Source organism: Thyridium curvatum, assembly GCF_004353045.1.
Source record: "Thyridium curvatum strain D216 chromosome Unknown NODE_8_length_716436_cov_74.480370, whole genome shotgun sequence".
NCBI lineage: Eukaryota > Fungi > Ascomycota > Sordariomycetes > Thyridiales > Thyridiaceae > Thyridium > Thyridium curvatum.
In genome coordinates, this window is record NW_022156763.1 from 1 (window position 1) to 21,901 (window position 21,901).

The following is a 21,901-nucleotide window of genomic DNA, read 5'->3' on the forward strand; positions in this document are numbered from 1 at the left end:
ATAAATTTAAAGGTATAGAATTTAATTGGTTGAAATTTAGGCCCACCTGGTGTGTCAGGTCACCTAAATACCCACCTGGTGTGGCAGGCGACCCACCGGGTCATGTGTCAGTTGATCTGTATCCTCCCCGAGATTGGAGTTTGTTCCTTGAGCACTGGCCGGCTCAGCGCCAAGCGAGCGAACCCGACTGGCTTGTTTTACGAACCCCAAATGGCTGTAAAGCATCTCAAGAAACTGTACATCGTAAGGATACGCTACAGGACAGGAGACAGGGGAGAGGGGAGAGAGGGAGCGACACGAGGCGATCCCAGCAACCAGCTTGCCGGGCCAGGGGCCTTCAGGGGTTCCCGCTGCAGAATGGCAGGCCGTTTTTATCCCTCGACGAGTAGTAGCTGGGTAGTTAGGTATTGTGTCTTGCCAGAAACATGTTTGCCATAGAATGCTATAGTTAATGTTTCATCACCTTTCCGCAAGTCATCCCTTTGCTTTCTTTTTTTTCTTTCTTCCTTCCTTTCCAGTGTTCGGTAAGCAAGTTCTTGTGGTAAAAGTACCTTGCCTCTTAAATGACGCAACTATCCGGGCGAGTTTTCTTTGCCCGCCGTTACCCGCGTCCCCTAAAAGTCCCCCTGAAGCCAAATGATGAGCCCCAGCGATGGTACCTTTCAGGGCTGCCTGTAGCGGGAGCGGAACGAGTTGGCCTAGTTGCCGTCGCCTAGCGGGGGCCCCTCTTTTAGGGGCCTTCTAGCGGGCGACGGATTTCTTCTACAATCCCAGAAAGGCCAGACCTGAAACGGCGCCAAAGGGGTTCAGTCCAGCGTCGTTCTCTGTCCGTCCTCTGTCTACAACAGTCTTGTACGTAGGCGAGTTGGTAGGCGAGATGAGATGGCGCTGGATTTTATCTTATCCTTCCCGGGCCCCGAGTCCGAAGCGGAAGAGGATGAAAGGACCGCAGTTCAGATTGGCGTTCATTTGGGGAATTATCAATCCTGTGCCAGGTACCCAGGTAGGGGTAATGGGTCTTGCGCCTCGGTCGGGCAGGATGGTAATGATCTGTCTAATCGGCGCTTTGACATCTGATAAGAAGAGCTTGATGAGTAGGAAGTGGATGGGAGGAAATACTCGTAGAATCTCGAAGGGTGTTCTACGCTGCACAATCAGACAGAGTGCGCCAATGTATTGACTGATCCCTCTGTGAGTACTTCCAGATGTACAAGCAGCTGCTCCGCATGCACGTGGTTTCACCTTGGACTCGACCGTGCAGAAGGCGTGCGATGCGGCAAGGCAGGCAGGGCAGGGCAGCATGCATTGCGGCTTGTGGTGACCTTTATACACACGCACTCTCTCTCCTGCAGATAGGTACCTCAACCATGCCGCTTTTGTCCCAGCCGAGCCTGTTTCTGATTGCTCAATTGGGCTGCAGGTCCTGCTTCAGCGTTCCCAATCCGGCCACAGGAAATGAAGGCGTCCAACATGGTACCAGCCGGGCGGCTCGAGACAGGAAGACGTTGAGGCACAGCAACTCTGTCCAGCACTCGCCTGGCCTTGCCTCGCAGATGCCATGTCGTGGTGCCTGTCGTGCCTCTGGGAGCATGGGGCACCTCCGAGTCAAAGCTCCTCTCTTATTTTGTGTTCTTCCTACTCTGTAACAGCCAGTCAGTCAGTCAGTCAGTCAGTCGGGATGGATTTGTTTCAAGTGATCGGCACTCACGCACTCTCACCAGATTGGGTCCCGCCAAACCAAATGATTCGACATTGCAGCCCACAGCACTCACTGTGAAGCTCCAGGGCTGTCTTCCCCGCTCTAACCCCCACTAAAAAATTACAAAAATAAGGAGTAAACGCCCACCTCTCCCACTAATCCCCCCCCCCCCTTGCTAACGAGAAAGACGAGAAAGGAGAAAGGGGAAAGGGCCCAGGACCAGCCTTTCCGCATTGGTGCATTGGGCCGAGCCCGCACCAGCGCTTCAACGTGCGACCTCGCATTTCAGACATCTCGAAACACCAGACCTACGCACAAAGAAACAAACCAGAACGGACGGACCCTCCTTTGTTCTGCGACAGACGCACGCACACACGCACGCACAGTGGCACGCCTACCTACTGGACCCGCGAACCCTCGTTACAGGGACTGCCTCGTTTCCCATTCCGTGATACCGACATAGCGGCATCTTGGCTCGCATCTGTACCTACCTTACCTGTCTTTTGTCGCGCATGCACACACTCTCCCTATCTAGACTACCTATTTTACCTACCTAGGTACTCTGTCCACCAGGCCAGCAGCCATCGTAGCATCAGCATCGGCGTCCATCTCACGCCCCCATCAGCGTCAGACAAGACACAGAGACAGCAATAGCAGCACCAAGCATCACCGCGCGCGGTAGAAGCAAGCGTCTGTGCGTACAGTGCCCGATCCCACACCCCCTGCCTCAAACCTGGTCAATCCACCTCCCGTCTCCCGCATCCAGACGAACAGACCTCATCTCTCTCTTCTTGCGAGCCAGCCAGACCGGCGCTCTCTTGTCTTTGTGCTGCTGTCTCGTCTCCTCTTCTCCTCACCCCCCCTCCTTACCTCCTTGCCCTGCCGGCAGACCAGACCAGACCAGCCCAGACTACGGAGCAAGTACTGCGCTTGCTCGCCCACATCGACAACGGCGCCAGGTCCGCACGATCATCCTGACAAGTCCGCTTGCGAAATTAATCGCTGCAACGCTGATTCCACGTTTTGCACCACTTTTTTCTGCTCCGGAGAACTAGGTAGCTTGACACGGCCAGCAAGGCCAGCCACGACACACCAGGTACGTATCTTGGTCTCCAACTGCTGCCCCATCCCAGGGCTTCTTCATCACCTTCTCTGCCTCTTCTACCGTCCATCGTGCCCGTCCCCGTCGTCATCAAGCGAGAGAGCCAGGCAGGGTTTAGGGTAGGAGGACCCGGTTTGACACACCAGCCCACATCGCCATCATCATCGATCTCACCGTCCACTCACCACATGTCCCATGGCCTGATTCCTCCTCCTCCCCTTCTCATCGCGCCTCCTGCCTCCCGGTCTGTGGCTGCTGCATCCCTCTCCCCTTCCCATCCCGTCTGCTTGGTACTTGGTAGTCGGCTCGACAAGCCCTTCTCGGTCTGGTCTACCCTGTCTCCGGACTTGACCGGGTCCCAGCTTGGCCTCGCCTCGCGATCCACGCCGTCTCCTCCACTCCATCACCGCCTCACCGCGACGCGCATCACCCGCCGCTGCTAGCCACGGACAGACCCGTTCACTGCCTCTTCCTCTCCTTCTTCCCTCCCACCAGGCAGCAAGCCCACACTCCGCCGACCCACTCCCCAGTAGCCGCAGTCCGGAGCCTGGACACCCTTCGCCTCGTCCCTTGTCGACATCCGCTCCCCGGCGATCTCAACTTTGCCCGTTGCTACTACCGACAGGGACCTGCAGCCCGCCTGCCGCTAGGAACCTTGACACATGGTGACCTACTTGGCTCTGGCGTCCGCTGCTTCTCTGATGCTTACTGCACATCGTTGACCCCAAAATATCTTCTTTCCACATCCATCTTTACCCGCCTGGCAAACCCTTTTCATACCCTTTCTCCTGCTGCTTGGCGATCAGCTCGATGCATACACCCGCGCCCAGCACGACCTAGACCGCGCATGTGGCTTCCTTTGTCTTTGCCGAGAGAGCACTACCACCTGCATGAGGCGCCACCATGTCGGGCTATGGACTGACCTCAAACCATGCAGGCTCCGAGGGCGGCCGAGACGCCTCCCGATTCTCGGACTCCGAGCCCGACGATCGTCCACCGCCACCGCCACCTCAGCCCTCCAAATCCTCCGACCTCCTCTCCGGTGTCTACCGCGGTATCAAGAAGATAACCCCCGCCCGCGAAGACCTTGCCAGGATCACGCGACAGCCCTCGCAGCTGGCAAGGCAACCCTCCCAGCTCGCCCTCCGAGTCTTCCCCTCCACCGTCGAGAAGGCCGCCAACTCTGCGCCTCTGCCCTCCTCCCGATCCGCGACTCCCCTCGGTAGCCATGCCCGCAGTCTGAGCCTGCAGAACAGTCTCGAGAAACCCTTGCCTGAGCCTCCACCGCCCGGTTCGCCCAACAGTCCTCTCACTCCGGTAGGCAGGCAACCCCAAGCCGTGACAAGCCTGAGTGCCATTGTCGACTCGGAGTCGGAGATGGACAGCCGGTTGGGCACCATGGACTCGAGCTCCTCGATCGACCAGGGCCAAGGGTACGGCGGCTACGGTGCGGGTCTGAGCATGAGCAGCAGCCAGAGCAGCCTGGCGAGCCTGACGCGGCAAGAGACGATAGATGATGGGCGGGACAACCTCACTCCACGGAGCAACGGACCTCTGTCAGCGAGTCCGTCTCCACAAATACCACAGTCTAGGACGCCTGGCCCTGCTGTTGGTACCTCGACGACAACGGGTTCTTCAGCGCACCTCTCGGGGCTGATGTGTAATGTTCACCGGACAACAGGGCGAGAGCCGCATCCGCTCGTTGGAGCTACGACGACGATCTTGGGCGATAAGCTATACGTGTTTGGAGGCAGAATACTATCGAGAAGTAGGCCCGCGTCGCTGACGTCGGACCTGTACGAGCTGGATCTGATACGGAGGCATTGGACCAAGGTGGCTGCGACCGGAGATATCCCGCCGCCACGCTACTTTCACTCTGTCTGCGCCCTCGGCGACACCAAGCTCGTATGCTACGGCGGCATGTCCCCGCTGCCGACGCAGAGCAACAACTCGCCTCAGCAGGAGCCCCAGGGCGAGATTGCCGTCATGTCCGACATCCACATATACGATGCTCCCACGAAACGTTGGACATACATCCCTACCCACGATACTCCCCAGGGCCGCTACGCCCACTGCGCCTGCATCCTGCCGTCCGCGGCCACTTTCTCCTCGCACAAGGCACCTCTTTCAGCACTGCAGAACAACCCGTCGACGGGACTCAACGAAGGCAGGATAGGCGTCAACATTGACGGCACGGGCGGCGCGGAGATGATAGTGGTCGGAGGTCAGGACGGCAACAACCACTACATTGAGCAGATCAGCGTCTTCAACCTGCGCAGCTTGAAATGGACGTCGACACAGCCGCTCGGCAAGAGCTGCGGTGCGTACCGTAGTGTGGTCGCGCCGCTGCCTCCTTCTGTCACGGCTCGCATCGGCAAGTCGGCGCCCAATGCCGGGGCTGCCCAGAGCGGCGGTATCAGCCAGGAGGCTAGGGAGCCCGGCTCGTCCATGCTTATATACTCAAATTACAACTTTTTAGACGTCAAGCTGGAGCTGCAGATCCGCTCCAACGACGGCACGTTATCAGAAAAGCCCATGTCGGGCTCGCACACGCCCCCCGGTCTGCGATTTCCCAACGGCGGCATCATCGACACCTTTTTCGTCGTTAGCGGCACCTACCTCACGTCTTCCAAGCAAGAGTACGCGCTGTGGGCGCTGGACCTGCGCAACCTGTCGTGGTCGCGTATCGACGCAGGTGGGGTGGTGTTCAGCCAGGGCAGTTGGAATAGGGGTGTCTTGTGGAATCGCCGCAATACCTTTGTCGTGCTGGGCAATCGCAAGCGCAGTCTGGTCGACGACTACAATCACCGCCGCATCAACTTTTCCAACGTATGTATGGTCGAGCTCGAGGCGTTTGGTTTCTACGACAACCCGCGAAAGACGAGCCCCATGTCCGGGTTTGTAAGCGCCAGCAGCCCCTACACGAGTCCCGGCCTGAGTCTTGCGAGAAAGGCCGGCAGCACCGCGGGTGGGCGGTACCATTCGCGCGCGTCGGAGGAGCTGGGCGAGAAGGTCATGGGCATGAGGGAGCTGGCGGATATGGACATACTGTGCCTCTATGGCGAGCGCATCCCCATCAACAGCCGTATCGTGGCTCGGAGGTGGGGACCGTACTTTGTGCAGTTGTTGCGCGAGGGGACGGCGACACAGGATGGGTCCGATGCTACAACGCTGCGGTCTGCTCCAGGCGCCAACATGCGCAACTCGATCATCACCATCACGCCGTCGAGCCGCAACACTATGGAGAGTGACCGCTCCATGGGCTCGACTGTGCCCAGCTCCGCCGGTTCGAGCGCTGGTGGCAAGGCACCCAGCACGGCTGGGACGAGTGTGTCTGGCGGCTCCCTCGGCGGAGGCGCCCTCAGTCCACCAGTTGACCCGGCCACCGTCAACACGGCGCCGACACCTCGCACGCTGCCGCCCAATAGCCGGCCGCGCTGCTTGTACTTGCCTCACATGTACATAACCGTACAGGCGCTGCTGCACTACCTGTACACTTCGTCGCTGCCACCACCCACCTCGAATCTTTGCACGCCGCAGGTTCTCTGCAGCCTGCTGCAGATTGCGCGACCTTACCGGATCGACGGGCTTCTCGAGGCGGTGGTGGAGCGCCTGCATACCTTCTTGGACAACCGTAACGCAGCGGCCGTGTTTAACGCCACGGCCATGGCGGCTGGCGGAGGTAGGGGCATCGACGGCTCGCTGAACCCCAACTTTTTCGTCCCCGTCGGTCTGGACGCGCTGAGCCCGTACGACGGCGGCGTCAACGGCGAGGCGGGCGGGCCGAACGGGGCGGCGGCGCGCATGGGCAACCTGCGCATCAACACGGCCGTGCCGGGCCAGCCGGGCGGTCGGCCGCCGAGCGACGAGCTGTCGGCCACGACGAGCGTGAGTGGCAGCGAGTGGAGCTCGAGCGAGGTGACGGACGGGAGCGAGCGGGCGAGCCGCGAGGTCTGGAGCGGGGAGCTCAGCAGCGTCATCGGCCTGCAGAAGAGGGGGCTCCGGGGCCTGATGGAGGGGAGGAGGATGAGGGAGAGGACAGGGACGGGGACCGGCGGCACGGCGACGCCGGGGACGCCTGGTCTTGGGGGCATGGGCATGGGCATGGGAGGGCCGAGTGGTGGTGGTGGCGGGAGTGTGTCGGGGCAGGGAGGGCAAGGACCGGGACAGGGACAGGGACAGAGGGTTGGGTTGGGGATTGCCGGGGGTGCGTAGACTGAGGAGTCTGCCTTTGAGGGGTGGGACAAGTGGGAGAGCCACCGAGGAGTTGGAGGGAGTGTGGGATATGGGGAGACAATGATTTGAAGATGGAGAGTTAGTGGGGAGAAGGAGTGACTGAGTGACTAGAGAGGATGAGAGTGTTGCATGGTGGAGGGAAAGGAAGGAAAGAAAGGAGGGGAAGGAAAAAAGGTTACATGATACATACTACTTTGATATGAAGATACGGCCGAAGGGGGGGGGAATCTGAAGGATCCCTCTCTTTTTTTATTTGCTTATTACAGAACATACTTTTGCATTGCATTACTTTTGTGGTTTTATTTGGTGTGTCATATTTGGTGGTTTGTTTGGCAGATGCGTTGAAGGCTGTTGTGCATGGTTGAGTTTGGTGGTGGAGTTTGAGGAGAGGGTGGAAGGGCAGTAGTGAGTCGTAAGGGAGTGACTGGGAAGGATCACTAGTTTGTGGTACGAAGAGCCTCAAGGACGAGTGGACATGTCTGATAAAACTCTGTGTTGTACGGCCATACCATTGATTGTTTTGTCTACTCAATATGAACCTAGTTGCGAGGTCAGCCTGTCCGGTAATTACAAACCGAGTTCAACACTCTAAATTAGACACAGTAGAACAGATATAACGAACACAATAGCTGCGTTCCAGAGACACTCTTGTAGTTCCTGGCCATGAGGACAGAGCTGTTGTCATGGTAGACCAACCACTTCCCTGGCACAAGGCCTTTCAGACCGAGTACTGTCATGGGAGACACTGCGTAGCCCACAAGGCAGAGAAGTAATGCTTGCGTTGGATAGTTAATCTCTTGGTCAAGTATGGAGGGGGGTAACAAGACTTGATTATACGCGTGATAAGACTTCTCATACGACTCTTCTGTGGTGCTCGACTCAAATTTTACATTCTCTTGGTGGACTGAGTTCTGTGGTCATCAATCTTAGACTCTCGTACGGTACTCATCTGCAAAAGTTTCGATTCGCTTAAATGCCTTTTACTTCGCCCATCTGTGACCAGGATGGCCAGGATCTGCCGAACAGTATGGGGGAAGTTCATAGATGGATCTATTCGATCGAGAGACCTCGTTTGCAGGGTCTTCAACATGCCTTTGTTTACGAAGGATACTCTAGCGATTTGCCTCTTATCATAACACTTATTGAGTGGGTGTTTGCCTGCAGTCTACGTTCCAGATGGACAACATTAGTCAACAGCATGCAGCGAATCTCGACGGTCATTATCAAGGGGGATCTTAAACGAGACACAGAGCCTCAACTTCTTAAAGAGGAATCGGGTGACCCACTGCTCTCACCTTGGAAGGCTGGTATGCGGTTGCGAGGACCGGATTGGCAACATTGAAGCGACAAGCGCAAGCCCGTGCGGGTGATAGGGGCTAACACGGAGTGCCCTTGAAGCATGATTTGATGCCACAGCTTATTCCATTTCTTACTTTGCTGTTATGAGACCCATATTTAAGTCCGAACGGACAAATCCTTCGCTTGTTCTTAGCCCGGCTTGATAATCCAGCGTCTCGTCCAGGAGGATCGTTGATTCCAGCAGAGTCAGCACTAACCTTGTTGTAGGGTATTTCACCTCCTTTTCAAAAGCAAATCCTGCTAGTAGGGCCATGACCAATTTAGCGGCGGCGATTGGCCATGCATTTTGTCTGGCACTGCGTCCATCCGCTAGTATGGCGGGACCATGGCGAGGGTGAGATGCCCAGGAGTGCGACTCGTCATCTCATAACCGACCTGCTGCCCTTTGACGTTGGACATCGCCGTGTTACGCAGTCCATGAAGTGATCGAGCGAAGGCAGGCTAGTTAATGCAGACGCATGCCAGAACCTTGCGAGAATCGAGCTTCTGCTACCCTCCCCAACAACATTACCGGCATCATCGGCACTAGCAGCTTGAGATGACAGGCGTCAAGTCACTGGCGGACGCTGTCCTCCAGTATCCTATCGCAGTGCTGACATGGACAATCGTCGTGGCATTTGTCGCCAGGTTCTTCTGGCGGGGATACCAGCAGCGACGCTTCTATCGTAACCTGGTATGTCACCACGAGCTGCGCGCTCTTACACACGCGATGCCACTACTGTCAAGGTCCTCAACTCGCTTCCGCACACACAGCTAACCTTCCCTCTCACCATCACCATAGCCCGGACCCCCGCACAGCTGGCTCTGGGGCCACCTCAAGATCATGGGCGAGGTGGCGGCCCTGCTGCCGCCCAACATGCACCCGCAGCAGATGTACACCGAGATCGCCAAAAAGCACGGCCTCGAGGGCATGTTCTACATGGACCTATGGCCCTTTGCCGAGGGCAGCCTCGTCCTGCACGACCCGGAGCTCATGGACCAGATCCAGGTCACCAAGCCCCTGCCCCAGCACAGGCTCGCCAACGACCTGCTCAAGCCCATGGTCGGCGACAACGTCATCGCCGCCGCCAACGGCGCCGTCTGGAAGCGCCTGCACAACGCCATGCTGCCTGCCTTCTCCTGGTCGCACATCCGCCACCTGACGGGCATGATGGTCGACGAGTGCATGATCTTCCGCGACATCCTCGACCGCAAGGCCGCCACTGGCGAGGTCTTCTCTTTCGAGGAGACGTCGGCCCGGCTCGTCTTTGACGTCATCTCGAGGATTGTCTTTGCTTTTCCCCTTCACGCGCAGACTGCCTCTGGCCAGGAGCTCTTGGATATTCGGGAGCTCATCAAGCTCGCTGAGGGCCAGCTGGACATCTTTACCAGGCTCAATCCCTTCAACATGGTGCGGGTGTGGTGGCGCAAGAGGGAGGTGGTCGGCCGGCTAGACCCGAAGCTGCTTAGCCATGTCTACGAGCGCTTTAAGTTGCTGATCAACGAGGAGATGGTGCCGTCGAGGAGAAACCCGTACAGTATCCTGGACCTCATGCTGCGCGAGCACGTCGAGCAGAGCCCAGAGAAGGGACGGACGAGGAATGCCAAGATCTCCAAGGCGGACGAGGAGCTATTACTTACGCAGTAAGTGCACTGTGCAAGCACTGGAAACATTTGTTGCGATAACCGCTGACACCAAACAGGATCAAGGGCCTTCTTCTCGGTGGACACGGAACCACGACCGACACGCTAACAGTAAGTCCTCCTGGACTCATGCTCCCGCTTTTGCGTGACTTCTTGCCTTAAAACCCGTCTCCAGTTCCTATATATGCTCCTCTCAAAGCACCCCGAGGTCGTCCAGAAGATCCGCCAAGAGCTCATCGACGTCTTCGGGCCAGACTCCCTCGCCGCCATGGAGCACGTCGTTGAGTACCCGGAGAAGTTGCAGAACCTGCCCTACACCGAAGGCGCGATCAAAGAGACCCTTCGGCTGTTCCCTGCCGGCTTTGGCGTCCGCCAGGCCGAGGCCGGCATGACCATCTCGTACAAGGGTGGCAACTACCCTATCGACAACGGACTTGTTCTCTCGAGCAATGCGCACGGTGTGCAGTGGAACTCCAAGTACTTCCCGGACCCGGAAGAGTTCCGGCCGGAGCGCTGGATCGGCGAGAACGAGGCGCCGCGGGCCTACTTCCGTACCTTCGGCAAGGGCGCGCGGGCGTGCTTGGGCCAGAACCTGGCACTCAATGAGATAAAGATCATCCTCATGGCGACGGTTCGGGATTACGACTTTGAGTGCGCGGGGCTCAAGCCCAACGCGCAGCCTAGGCTGACGCACACGCGCCTGGATATGATCTATGGCGATGTGATTTTCCAGGAGCTGGCTATGGAGCCCAAGCCAAGGGGAGGTGGCATGATGACGGTGAGGAAGATCGCCTGAAAGCGATATCAATACCCCGTGTCTTGCTAGATAGCCTTGCTTGTTTTGATGGCAACCATGTTTGACAAGATTTACCGAGTTGAACCCCGGATTTGGACTTATTACTGGATGGTCGCTCGCTAAGACAGAGCATTAATGTTCGGTATGAATATTATTCGTAGCCGAAAAGTCCATATTAGGTCATGGGAACCCTCGCTTTCATTCGCATCCGTAGATTTGCCCAGTCTCATCGATTTCGTCAGCCACATCGTTTAAGGGCCTCTCAATACTCGTCCGTAGGCAACCGGCCGCTTTGCTCGCCAGGATCTGCAGCTTCTTGTATCCGCTGCCAAAAGAGCTGACAATGCGCACGAGCTCGGCCAAGGAATCCCGCGGCCCGATCTCGAGCGTCGACGGGCCCGCGAAGCCCGGCTCCAGCGACAAGACGTCGGAGAGCGAGCACCCGATGTCGGTGATCTTCTCGAGGATGCCCATGCCGTTGGCCGCGAAGGCCTCTGGGGGCAAGAGGCGCGAGACGAGCACGATGTCGCGGGCGATGGCGACGGGGTACCGGAAGGACATGCTCTCCTCGCTGCTCGAGCTCGAGAGCATGGCCCTGGAGACGCACAGCTGCCACACAATGGTCTTGAGCCACTCGCGCGACACCAAGAGGTCGGCCAGCTGGCCCTTGGTACACCCGGACACGGTCGGCAGCGCGTACGCCAGCCTGTTCTGCAGCTTGACCAGCGGCTTCTCCGAGGGCGAGGTGCCGAATGGCTGGTTCCACAGGTTGACAAACTCGTCGTCAAAGTCGCGGAACAGGGATATGAGGTTGACAAACCCCATGAGGATCAGCGCATCCCTGTCCGACTTGGCCGATGGTAGGTCGATGCTCGCTTGTAGCGTGAGTACCCTGTTTCGCTGGAGGGCGTATGCCCTCTCCGTGACGAACAGGACCCAGAAAGTGCGGCGAGCGTAGGTGGCTGTCAGAGGATTGGTGGCATAAAGTACAGCGTAGGTGCTTTCTTCGTGAAACCGCAAGAGTTGAAGCAACGTGATGGCTTCTCGGAGGTAGAACCACGCCGAATTGTCCTCGCCCAGGCAGAAATAGGCGGAGAATAGAAAGAAGGATGTCTGCACGCTGTTTAACGATGGCTTCTCAATATATCCGGAGAAAGACCGAGCGCGGATGACCTCTGAGATGAGGAGACGTGGTGGAGGCATTGCTACAGGGCTGTTGCTGGCTCCTGTTGGTGATAATATAGGTGATGGCAAGGGCGTAGACAAAGTATGAAATGGCTGAGACAAATGCGGTGACGTTTGCCCAAGTAGCCCGGGCGACAAGACCATGACGGAGCAACACGCTGCGAGCAGGCTGTACAGCTCGGGTGTTGTTGTGTAGGACAGAAGGGCATCCTTCATTTGCTTCTGATCCAGTATGGGTGTAATCGGAGATTTATGCTCGAAGAAGGCATCCAAACATAGCGATACCACTTCAGTAGTCAGTGCCGGAGACGGCTGGAAGCCACACTCGCCCTTAGCAAAGACATCGTCGAGGACAGGATCGAGGGAAAAGGTACCGACGGGGGCTGGCGTTTCGATACCGTTGTGCACAGAAACGCTTGCAAGGATCGACGAGAAACCTGGCAAAGAGCTGCCTATGTGATGGAGATTCGACGGTCCAGCTCGCACGGAATCTGACACAGGCGATGCAAACGAGCGTGGCCGCCGACGGCCACCCTTGGGGCCTGTTTTCTTGTGTACAGCGAGAAAGGTGCATGACAGGGCCGCGGCTGCGCAGTTGGCGCAGGGCCAGGCGCCATCACAACGGATCTTACGCAGACGACAGCTATCGCAGGCTTGCTTCACTTTAACGGTTTTGGCCCTGCATCTAGAGGTCATACTCTTGGTGTGGCGGTTATCCCTGTCGTCCCAATGTCGTGCCAATATCCAGCGATCGAGAGAAGGTTGTTGTTGTGGGGGACGCACCTCGTAACAACCATAGCCATTGATGGATCTTCCAACTCCGACTCCGACTGATGGAGGGGATGTATGGGGGGACACTAGCACACACCCTGATGCACACATGCATCCCCCACACCACACTGCGGCCCTCGACACGCGTTCGAACTACTAAGCCCTGTCAACAACATATTTGCCATGACCTCTCGCATCTACCCCTCCACCGACGTCTCCGTTGATGCATTCTACGACCTAGGAGTGTTCGATGAAAACCATGTAGAATTTCGTTACTAGGGATAGTTTAAAAAGGCGTGGCCCAAGAGAAAACGTTTGATGGCGGATATGAGCATTGGCACAGTAGTGCATGAACTTCTTGAATCAAGTGGATAATGTAGTGCCAATACCAAGTCCATTTTATCAACGCCAATTGCAGAGGACCATGCCCTCATAAGGGGTCAGATAGATGCCAGTACTGTCTGCCTCACCTTCTGTCTTCCTTCCAAGCAATGTGCTCCATCCCTCAAATCCACATGTATCGAACCTTTGGTCCATATCGGAGAAGTTCAGCAAGACTAGAGCCTTCTTCTGCTCATCGAAGCTCGTCATTGTGTAGGCAAAGACATTCTCCCCGGTCCTCGCCACATCCAACTCCTCGTAGTGACCGTATGTGAACACCTCACTCTCGCTCTTTCGCAAGGCCAGAACCTCTCTCCAGTATTCCAAAACGCTGTTTTTGTCTCCTACCTGTTTTTCCACATTCCACTCCTTGTAGTCATCATTGACCCTCATCCAGGGCTTGCCTCCCTCTGTGAAACCTGCATTCTTGTTGCTGTTCCACTGCATTGGGAGGCGGCCGTTGTCTCGAGCCTTCAGTCTCATCTCCCTCAACAAATCGGTCATGTCCGCACCTTCCCCTCGTCTTTCAAGGACGCTGTTGTAGTAGTTGCTTCCCTCGACGTCAATGTAGTCCTCAACTCCCCACGTGTCCGGGATGTTGGTCATGCCTATTTCCTGTCCCTGGAGCAGAAACAGGGTACCACTCAATGTTCCCATGTACGTCGCCAGCATCTTGGCAGCGTTGACACGATGCTGCGGCAGGTCCGAGGCATACCGCGACAGCGAGCGGCCCGAGTCGTGGTTGTCGAGATAGACGGCATTCCAGCCCCCAAATTTGGGCATGGCGTTCTGCCACTTGCTGGTGATGGCGCGGAGTCGAGACACCTGGAAGTCATTGCGCTCGTACTTGCCGCCGGGTCCGAAATCCATGTCGACAATGTCGCCCGTAAAGACCATGTTGAGCTCTTTTCGGTCGTGGGCGACGTATTCCGCGACGCTCTGCTCGTCCTTTGTGAAGCCGAGCTCGCCGACAGTCATGCAGTCGTGCGCGCATCTCTCTGATGTACTCGTGCATACGGGGTCCGCTCGCGAAGTACTTATCGCCAGGCTGGAAGTCCGAGTTGGGATTGACAATCGGCGCGTCCGGGAGGTCCGAGTGCTTGGACATGAGATTCATAGAATCAATCCTGAAACCGTCGACACCCTTGTCGAGCCAGAAGATCATGTCGGCATGTGTCGCCTGTCGCATGCTTTCATTCTCCCAGTTCAGGTGGGGCTGGGAAGGCAAGAAAAGCGAGAGATAGTACTGGCCCGTCATCTCGTCCCAGGTCCAAGCACTGCCACCGAAGATGGACGCCCAATTGTTTGGCGGCTTACGAGACCCGTCGAGTCCATACTTGGGGTCGCGCCAAATGTACCAGTCGCGCTTGGTAGCCGTTCGGCTGCTCCGAGACTCAAGAAACCAAGGATGCTCGTTGCTGGTGTGGTTAACAACGAGGTCCAAAAGCACCTTGATTTGCCTTTCGTGGCATTGGTGAATGAGCAGATCCATGTCCTCCATGGAGCCGTAGGGCTGATGAATATTCCGGTAGTCTGCCACGTCGTAGCCCATATCATTCTGCGGGCTTTTGTAGATAGGAGACAGCCATATAGCACTGACGCCGAGTGATTGTATGTAGTCCAACTTGGATATGATTCCCTGGAGGTCACCCAAGCCATCTCCATCGGAGTCCAGAAAGCTCGCAGGGTAGATCTGGTAAACCACGGCATCCTTCCACCACTTCTTTGAAGGGGCAACGGAGAGAGTCATTTTTTCTGCCGAAGTCGTTCAAGGTATCAGTATATGGTCTGTTGGCAAAGCTGGATGATATCTGCCACCGTTGGAGAATGCGACTAGCGGTCAGTGTCAACGGTGGTCAAGTATGTGTCTGCACCGGTTCTCTTAAAGTTATCGTTCTTTCGAGGTCTTCCCTTTCCCCTCTTTCTCCCTGGCGGCGTTTCACCACTTACTGAGGTTCTGGCTTACCATTCTCGGGTGAACCGCATCAAAGGGTTCTCAACTCTCCGCCTCCACACTAAGTAGGGTTGGAAGCATGTATGAACTCTGCATCTCTTCATCGCTATTGGCGCTAGAGGTGGGTTCGGCCCTCCATTTCGGGTGAACTTTTTGATGGCTGAATTATGATTCGTCAACTGCGCAATTGACCCATTGACTGCAAAGAGTCGCTCCGACAACTTTTGACGAATGGACACAGGACGCTTGGCCGATTGACTCTTAGATTGCCTTTGATTGACTGACTTGGTTCTAGTTCGAGCTTAAGGCCTGGTAATCCAGGCGTCTTGTCACAAAGCAAATGCACTCAGGTGCATACGATTGCCCTTCTCCAAAGAATGCCCTGATAAAACTACGGTGAAGTTGGTACCTCTATCCGCGAGGCCGACGAAGGCAGTCTTGGTACATTGATGGAGCGTTGTCTACGCCTGCTGCTCTTTCGCCGTAAATTCTTCTAGTTGACTGAGTTGTGTTACCCAGCATGGTGATGTAGTTACTGCCAACTTCGATCTTTACTACTTGACCCTATTTTTGGAATGCACAAGTAATATAGGAGTTGCTGCTGATCTGGTTCCTGTTTCTCCCTGAGTATGCCCCTCTCCTGCTACCATTAAACGCCGTTTGTATAAACACCAGGAAACGTTACACCGCAAGATCACACATCACTCGACCCCTGCCATGGGATGTACTCCCCCCTCTGGTAGTTCCAGTCGGTGCTGTTGCTGTACTCCCAAAAGAACTTGAGGTACTGCGGCTGGCTCGCGGGGACGTTGCAGGTGCTGACGTAGTCCAGAAGCATGGCCTGCACGAGCCTGGTGTAGTTGCCCAGCGAGCAGCTGTAACCTGGCCCGTCCTGGCAGGCGCCGAAGGGCACGACGGCCTCGTTGAGCACGAGGCGCACGTAGGTGTCTTTGGGGGCGGCGGCGGTGGCGTTGCAGGCCAGGCGCTCGATGGTGAGGTGGCCGCCCATGGGCATTATGTCGCTGATGGTGTAGGGGTTGGGGAAGGCGATGCGGTCCGTTGGCAGGTCTTTTTCCACGTAGGGGATGCCGAGGGCGGCGAGCACAGGAGTGATATTTGTGTCATGGGAGCTTTTGTGGCTGTTTGTTAGTATGGAGCATATAATAGAGTGCGAGGAAGTGAACCGTGTTCTGAACATACAAGCTGAAGAAGAGGGTGCCTGCTTTTTCGGGGCCTTGGTTCATGAGCGTCAGGGTCGCATTGATGTACACACCACCGACGGCCTTGTTATCCGCGTTGCCAGGACTGCAGAGGAGGTCAGTAGATGATTGACTTTGTAGATAGGGTAGGGAGAAAACTGACCCATTGCAGTAGTAGAAGTCCAAGTCATTTTGATAGCCAAAGGCCACCCACTCATCGAGAGTGAACACATTGGCCCAGTCCGAGTAACCGCGCACGTTGAGCTCAAAGGCAGACATTTCTAGTTCAAGCGGTCCATGTTTAGCCAAGACTCCTCGGTTCACACACACACGCACTGAGGTAGGATGGCTTACCCATCAGAGCGAAAATGTCGATCCAGCTCAGCTTGAGACCTGGGCTCATGCCATTCAGCCTCGCGGCCGCGATATCGAACTGGGGGTGGTAGTTGGTCAAGTTTGCACAAACGCTGTTCCCCGTGGAGTTGCTCTGGCAGCGCGGCGTGAGGCTGTTGGCGCCCATCTTGCCGCTCTCCGAGATGATGTTGATGGCGGCCGAGGTGGTGTAGTTCCATGCAAAGAAGCCCTCCCCTGAAGGCACTGTCTATCAGCACCTCGTCACTATCCAGACATGCACAAGTAAGATTGAAAAAGGAACTCACCAAACTTCCTCGCCGTCTGCGTTACCCTCTCCATGTCGGCCACGAAGATCGGCACCCTCTTCCCCGGCGACTGATCCCATAGATGCCCGTACCGCGTGCGGTACTCGGCGCCGTGGCGGTACGACTCGAGCAAGCCGGCGTAAGGGCCCATAAACGACTCTAGCTCAAAGTAGCCCTGCTCCGGCACGAAGAACTGCCAGCGGTTCAGGAATTCGAGGTCGTCGGTCCACGCGCCGCCGCCCGTCTTGTTCTTGTACATCTGCTGCACCACGTCCATCATAGCCTTGCCAGCCGAGGCCTGCGGGAAGCGCTCGCCGTGGCGCCGGAGCATCATGACCTGGTCGACCGCGCAGCCGGCGGGCGGGTCACGCCCGATGCCGTAGGATGCGCGGTTCGAGTAAGGGCCGTAGCTGCCGGTGTGCTTGAGGAGCGAGTAGCCCTCCTGGAAGGACTGGTCGTAGGGGACGTTGTAGGGGTAGCGGTTGGTGCTCCAGAGGCGGTTCGGGCTGTAGCCGGCCACGACGCCGATCATGACGGCGAGCACGGAGACGGAGAGGATCATGGTGCCGACGGTGCAGTAGCGAGAGTGGATGAAGGCGGGGAGTGAGACCATCCAGGCTGTGCTTGGCTAGTATGTATTTAAATACTACCGCCTTTTCCCTTCCCCTATATCTTCTTCGAGCGACCTGACTCGATTGTTTTGGACTAGGTATAATCTTGACAGCCACTTATTCCTCCCGCACTGCGAGGACTGGAATGCGGCATGCGGTACTTCATATTGCGGCTGCACTTCGATTCATTTAGGGCAAAATGCGACTGGTCTGGAGCACAGAGCACGAGTCGCCGGAAAGCATAACGCGGCCTGCAGATCCGGGGTCGGGAAGCTTAATGTTGTGTTGGGCTGAGCTAGCAAGATTAGCTGCATGCTTGATTTAGCACGGCATTCCTTCGTAACTCTTCCTAGAGCTAGCGTCTCGTGCCTGCCAGGTGTTGTGTCTGGATTGAGCACGATTTGTGAGCGGTGCTGGGCGTGCTCGAGGCAAGAGGATTGGCGACAAGGCCTTGCGCATTGAGTCTCCGGCAGCGATGTTAGCCCATGAGGAAGAAAGAACAACCTTCAAGTCGGGTTGAGAAAGTCGGGTATCAAGGTTGGAGGTACAGCCATGAGCAAATTTCTCGACTTTGCTGCAGCTCCTACCTAGTTTTATCTAGACGTTGGGATTGGTGCCCAGCCGGATACGGGGAGTGGCCGCATGCACAAGCGCCGCGGAACCATCGTACCTGAGAGCCGCTGATCTGATTTCTATCCGGCCTGTCAGAGGTGGAGAGTGCAGTACTAATTGAGGAATGCAGGCTATTGACAACTATCCGGACTGTCTGATCCGGGATGTTGGGGCCGGATGCTTCATGGGGAGATAATTTGACGGCATGGATTAGGGACTCACCTCGGACTGGCAGAGATGATACATGGCCAATCTTGCCATACTCACAATTACCAAACTCCTCGCTTATCGCTTGGAGTTGGATGCCGCTTCTCGAAAGATGTCGTCAGATCAGGGGCAGATCATCAATGATGGATGTTGCCGAACGGGATCCGGGCTGTGGGGTCTGTGTCTTCCGTGATGTCACCCCTCACTAAATAAAAGCACACCACTACAAGTACATGTACTGCTTCCTCTTGTCTACGGTTTTGATGATCAGTCCGAACCGAGCCTTACATTGGAGTAGATCCGATATTAACAGCGCCTACAATAACCACATCTCAAGACACCAGACACACATCACACCACACAATGAAGACCGCGCTGCTGGTAGTAGACATGCAAAACTTCTTCGGCCCCATGGTCGTCGATTCGCTCCCCAACGTCGTCACACTCATCAAGCACTTCCGCTCCCTCGACCTCCCCGTCATCTTCACCCAGCACGGCCACAAGAAGGAGGAGCTGGTCGCCGACTCCAAGAGCCAGCTCGTCCGCAAGTGGGGCATCGACAACTCGGTCCACTACGGCAGCAAGGCCTGGGAGCTGCTGCCCGAGATCGACGCCCTCTTCAAGCAGGGCCGCTTCCCCGTCATCCCCAAGAACACGTACGATGCCTTCCTGGGCACCGACCTCGAGAAGATCCTGAAGGAGGAAGGCGTGGAGCGTGTGGTCGTGTGCGGCGTCATGACCGACTGCTGCTGCGACACGACGGGCAGGGGTAGCTTCAACCGGGGCTGGGAGACGTGGATGGTCGCCGACGCGTGCGGCACCGCCAACGAGACGCAGCACAAGCGGGGGCTGGCCGTCTTTGAGTATGCGTACGGCGAGGTCATCTCGACCGAGGAGACGATGGCGAGGGTCAAGGCGGCAGAGTGCAGGCTGTGAAAGGAGAATGGGAGACAAAGACCGCATGATCGTGATGGCATTCAATCCCGGGTTTGCATGATTAAGAGTGACTGATCTTAATTTCCCCCAAAACATCATGTAGCACCCTTATTTCCAAATAGATCAAAAGGTTAACTGCTGGGGGGGGAGGGGGGGTGTCCATGCTAGGCATCGGATCAAAGAAATGGCCATCTCATCTGCTTCATGAAACAATCAAACACTCTGGGCTCATTTTGTTGCTCTCTGCTACATTCTGCTTATTTACCACATGAAACTGTGAACGACCAGCCTCGTCACCGGACCGTGCCGAGAAACTGCAGACACAATGCAGCGAACTTCATCCGCCATGCCCGCGGGCCCACAGACCACGACCGTTGTGCCGCCAGTGTTGGACGCCACCTCCGACTCGATAACGGCCTTCAAATCCAGTCTCTCTCCTACCGACAGCTTCACGGGCACGGCACCCCAGCATCGGTCCGTCACGCCCTGGTCGCCTAGATCCCCAAGGCGGAGCATGTCTTCGACAGCATGCACGAGAGGCATCGTCCGTACTCCCCAGTAGAGCTTGATGCTTCCGCTACCGCGACCCAGTCCAGTCGTCGCCGTGTCAAGGATCGGCAGGATGGCGGCTATGCCCACGCCTCCGGCGATACACAATACATTGGGGAACTCGGGTGTCGGCATCACGGGGTCCTCCTGCAAGACCGTCGCCCCAGGTCCGTAGGACGACTCGACCAGCACGGAAACGCCCTTTGAACCCGATGCAGATCGGCTTAGTAGATCCGTGATTCCCTCGCTCTTGCGGATGAAAAAGGTCGACCCAATTGGACGTAGCCTAGCCGAAGAGGCCGGAGGGGCCACGGAGCTCGACGACCCGCGGGAGCTCTGTGGAGCTGGAGCTTCGGCAACTTGGTGCGTCTTCTTCTCCTCGTCAGCCGCGTCGTCGGACATTGTCTTGGGCGCGGTGGACCCGGACTCCACGTCCATGCCCAGCGACACCCCAGCCACGGAGAAGGGGTGGTTCTCCCAGAACTTCCAGCGGCTGACGCCGGGGAAGTGCAGGTACGCATGGCCCGTCGCCACGACGCCGGGGATGTCGACGCGCAGGTACTCGTTGTCGATGGGCGTGACGAAGGCCCGCCTGGCGCCGTTGCGCGCGGTCCTCGCGAGCCGGACGAGGCGGTCGAAGATCCAGACGCCCGCCGCCGTGTACACCCAGTTCTCGTACCCCCACTGCCACTCGTACCGGTAGAAGATGTGCAGGAAGCAGCCTATGAGGGCCAGGATCGCCAGCACGATGTGGCTCGCGAGGAAGGCCTCGTACATCCTCGCCCGGATCGGCTGCAGCGACAAGGGGACCATGAGCGACAGGCCGAGGGTGCCGATGATGCCCCAGTACCAGTACGGCTTCTGGCTCTCGGCGGTGTGGTCGCGGTCGGGCTCGAGGTAGAGGTAGAGGTACGCGATGCTGTGGATGACGGCCTGCGCCATGCAGATGAAGGCGACCCAGCGGTGCACGAGCAGGAAGGTCGAGTGCGACCAGTCGGTGACCCACAGCAGCGGGTTGTTGCGGCCCGAGAAGAGGATAGTGACGGGCAGGTTGGCGAAGCTCAGGATGCCGACGCGGTTGCTGACGTAGGTCGTCACCTCGACGTAGGTGCTCGCGTACCAGCTGTGCGGCCAGATGGGGTGGTACCCGGCGGCGGAGCAGGCTATGTTGACGGCCCAGATGTAGACTATGAAGAGCGCCTGGCCGCGTGTGGGCATGATGCCCAGGCCGAAGAAGACGGGTGTCGAGTGGTGGGGCCCGAAGAGCGGAGGGTCGATCAAGTAGGCGTGGAAACGGGAGACCAGCGCCGTCGGCCAGGGGAGGAATCGCAGGAGGGACATGGCGATTGGGAGCACGGCGGTCGCGAGCAGGACGATGAGCCCGAACATTGAGTGTCCTGCCTCGTGCTCCTCGAAGTTGACGTCGGCGTTGTAGATGGGCGTCCAGTCCTTGTCGGAGACGGCGCCGACGTAGTCGAGAAGAACGCTCTTGTTCATCGCTCGGGAAGGCTCAACGGCGATGGAGGCTAGAGCTTGCGAGTACGACATCTTGGGCACTGGTTGCTCGACAAGATGTCCTAGTGCTTCGGTTTCCCAGAACTTCTCCAGCTGGCTGATCGAGCTGTCGGGGCATCGAGTGCGGACACAGTGTGCCACGGTCTGGAGCCAGAAGTCGTTGATCGCCTTGCAGGCGGCAGGTGCTGTTTTGACAACTTTCCAGCCATCTCCAGAGGGAAACTCAAGCTCATCATGTTCACCGTGGTGTCTGCTTTTAAGCTTCATGGACATGCCGCCGTGGCCGCTCATGTCCATAGCCGTGTCGGCGGTGCAGTTCAGCGGCGCACTCACGGCATCCTTGCACGCGAAGGCGCAGGGCGGAGGGTACATGGAGATGCCATAGCCGATCAAGCCGTGCCCAGAACGACTTTTAGTCTCTGTGGCCTCTGTCGTCTGCAGGAATAGGCCCGATACCTGGAGGGCAACAGACAAAGCTTGCCTTCTCATGTTGACGGCGAGGGTACT

General features: G+C 57.1%; 6 protein-coding genes across 6 annotated transcripts; 3 read left to right on the forward strand and 3 right to left on the reverse strand.

The window, feature by feature from the left end:
• Positions 1-3,704: 3,704 nt before the first annotated feature.
• E0L32_001950 (uncharacterized protein) lies at positions 3,705-7,016 on the forward strand (the record flags this gene model as incomplete). The annotated part of the gene is made up of 1 exon (XM_031136085.1): positions 3,705-7,016. One exon carries the CDS (start codon positions 3,705-3,707, stop codon positions 7,014-7,016), a length of 3,312 nt encoding a protein of 1,103 aa, XP_030989058.1.
• A 1,918-nt stretch (positions 7,017-8,934) lies between these two features.
• E0L32_001951 (uncharacterized protein) lies at positions 8,935-10,815 on the forward strand (the record flags this gene model as incomplete). The annotated part of the gene is made up of 4 exons (XM_031136087.1): positions 8,935-9,069; positions 9,178-10,019; positions 10,079-10,130; positions 10,195-10,815. 4 exons carry the CDS (start codon positions 8,935-8,937, stop codon positions 10,813-10,815), a joined length of 1,650 nt encoding a protein of 549 aa, XP_030989059.1.
• Positions 10,816-11,013: 198 nt separating this feature from the next.
• E0L32_001952 (uncharacterized protein) lies at positions 11,014-14,902 on the reverse strand (the record flags this gene model as incomplete). The annotated part of the gene is made up of 3 exons (XM_031136088.1): positions 11,014-12,830; positions 13,242-14,057; positions 14,170-14,902. The coding sequence occupies 3 exons, from the start codon at positions 14,900-14,902 to the stop codon at positions 11,014-11,016; spliced, it is 3,366 nt and encodes a 1,121-aa protein (XP_030989060.1).
• Positions 14,903-15,800: 898 nt separating this feature from the next.
• On the reverse strand, positions 15,801-17,526 carry E0L32_001953 (uncharacterized protein; the record flags this gene model as incomplete). Its single annotated transcript, XM_031136089.1, has 5 exons — positions 15,801-16,245; positions 16,307-16,411; positions 16,469-16,586; positions 16,642-16,893; positions 16,965-17,526. The coding sequence occupies 5 exons, from the start codon at positions 17,524-17,526 to the stop codon at positions 15,801-15,803; spliced, it is 1,482 nt and encodes a 493-aa protein (XP_030989061.1).
• Positions 17,527-18,757: 1,231 nt separating this feature from the next.
• Positions 18,758-19,330, forward strand: E0L32_001954 (uncharacterized protein; the record flags this gene model as incomplete). Its single annotated transcript, XM_031136090.1, has 1 exon — positions 18,758-19,330. The coding sequence occupies one exon, from the start codon at positions 18,758-18,760 to the stop codon at positions 19,328-19,330; it is 573 nt and encodes a 190-aa protein (XP_030989062.1).
• Positions 19,331-19,591: 261 nt separating this feature from the next.
• Positions 19,592-21,883, reverse strand: E0L32_001955 (uncharacterized protein; the record flags this gene model as incomplete). Its single annotated transcript, XM_031136091.1, has 1 exon — positions 19,592-21,883. The coding sequence occupies one exon, from the start codon at positions 21,881-21,883 to the stop codon at positions 19,592-19,594; it is 2,292 nt and encodes a 763-aa protein (XP_030989063.1).
• Positions 21,884-21,901: the final 18 nt, after the last annotated feature.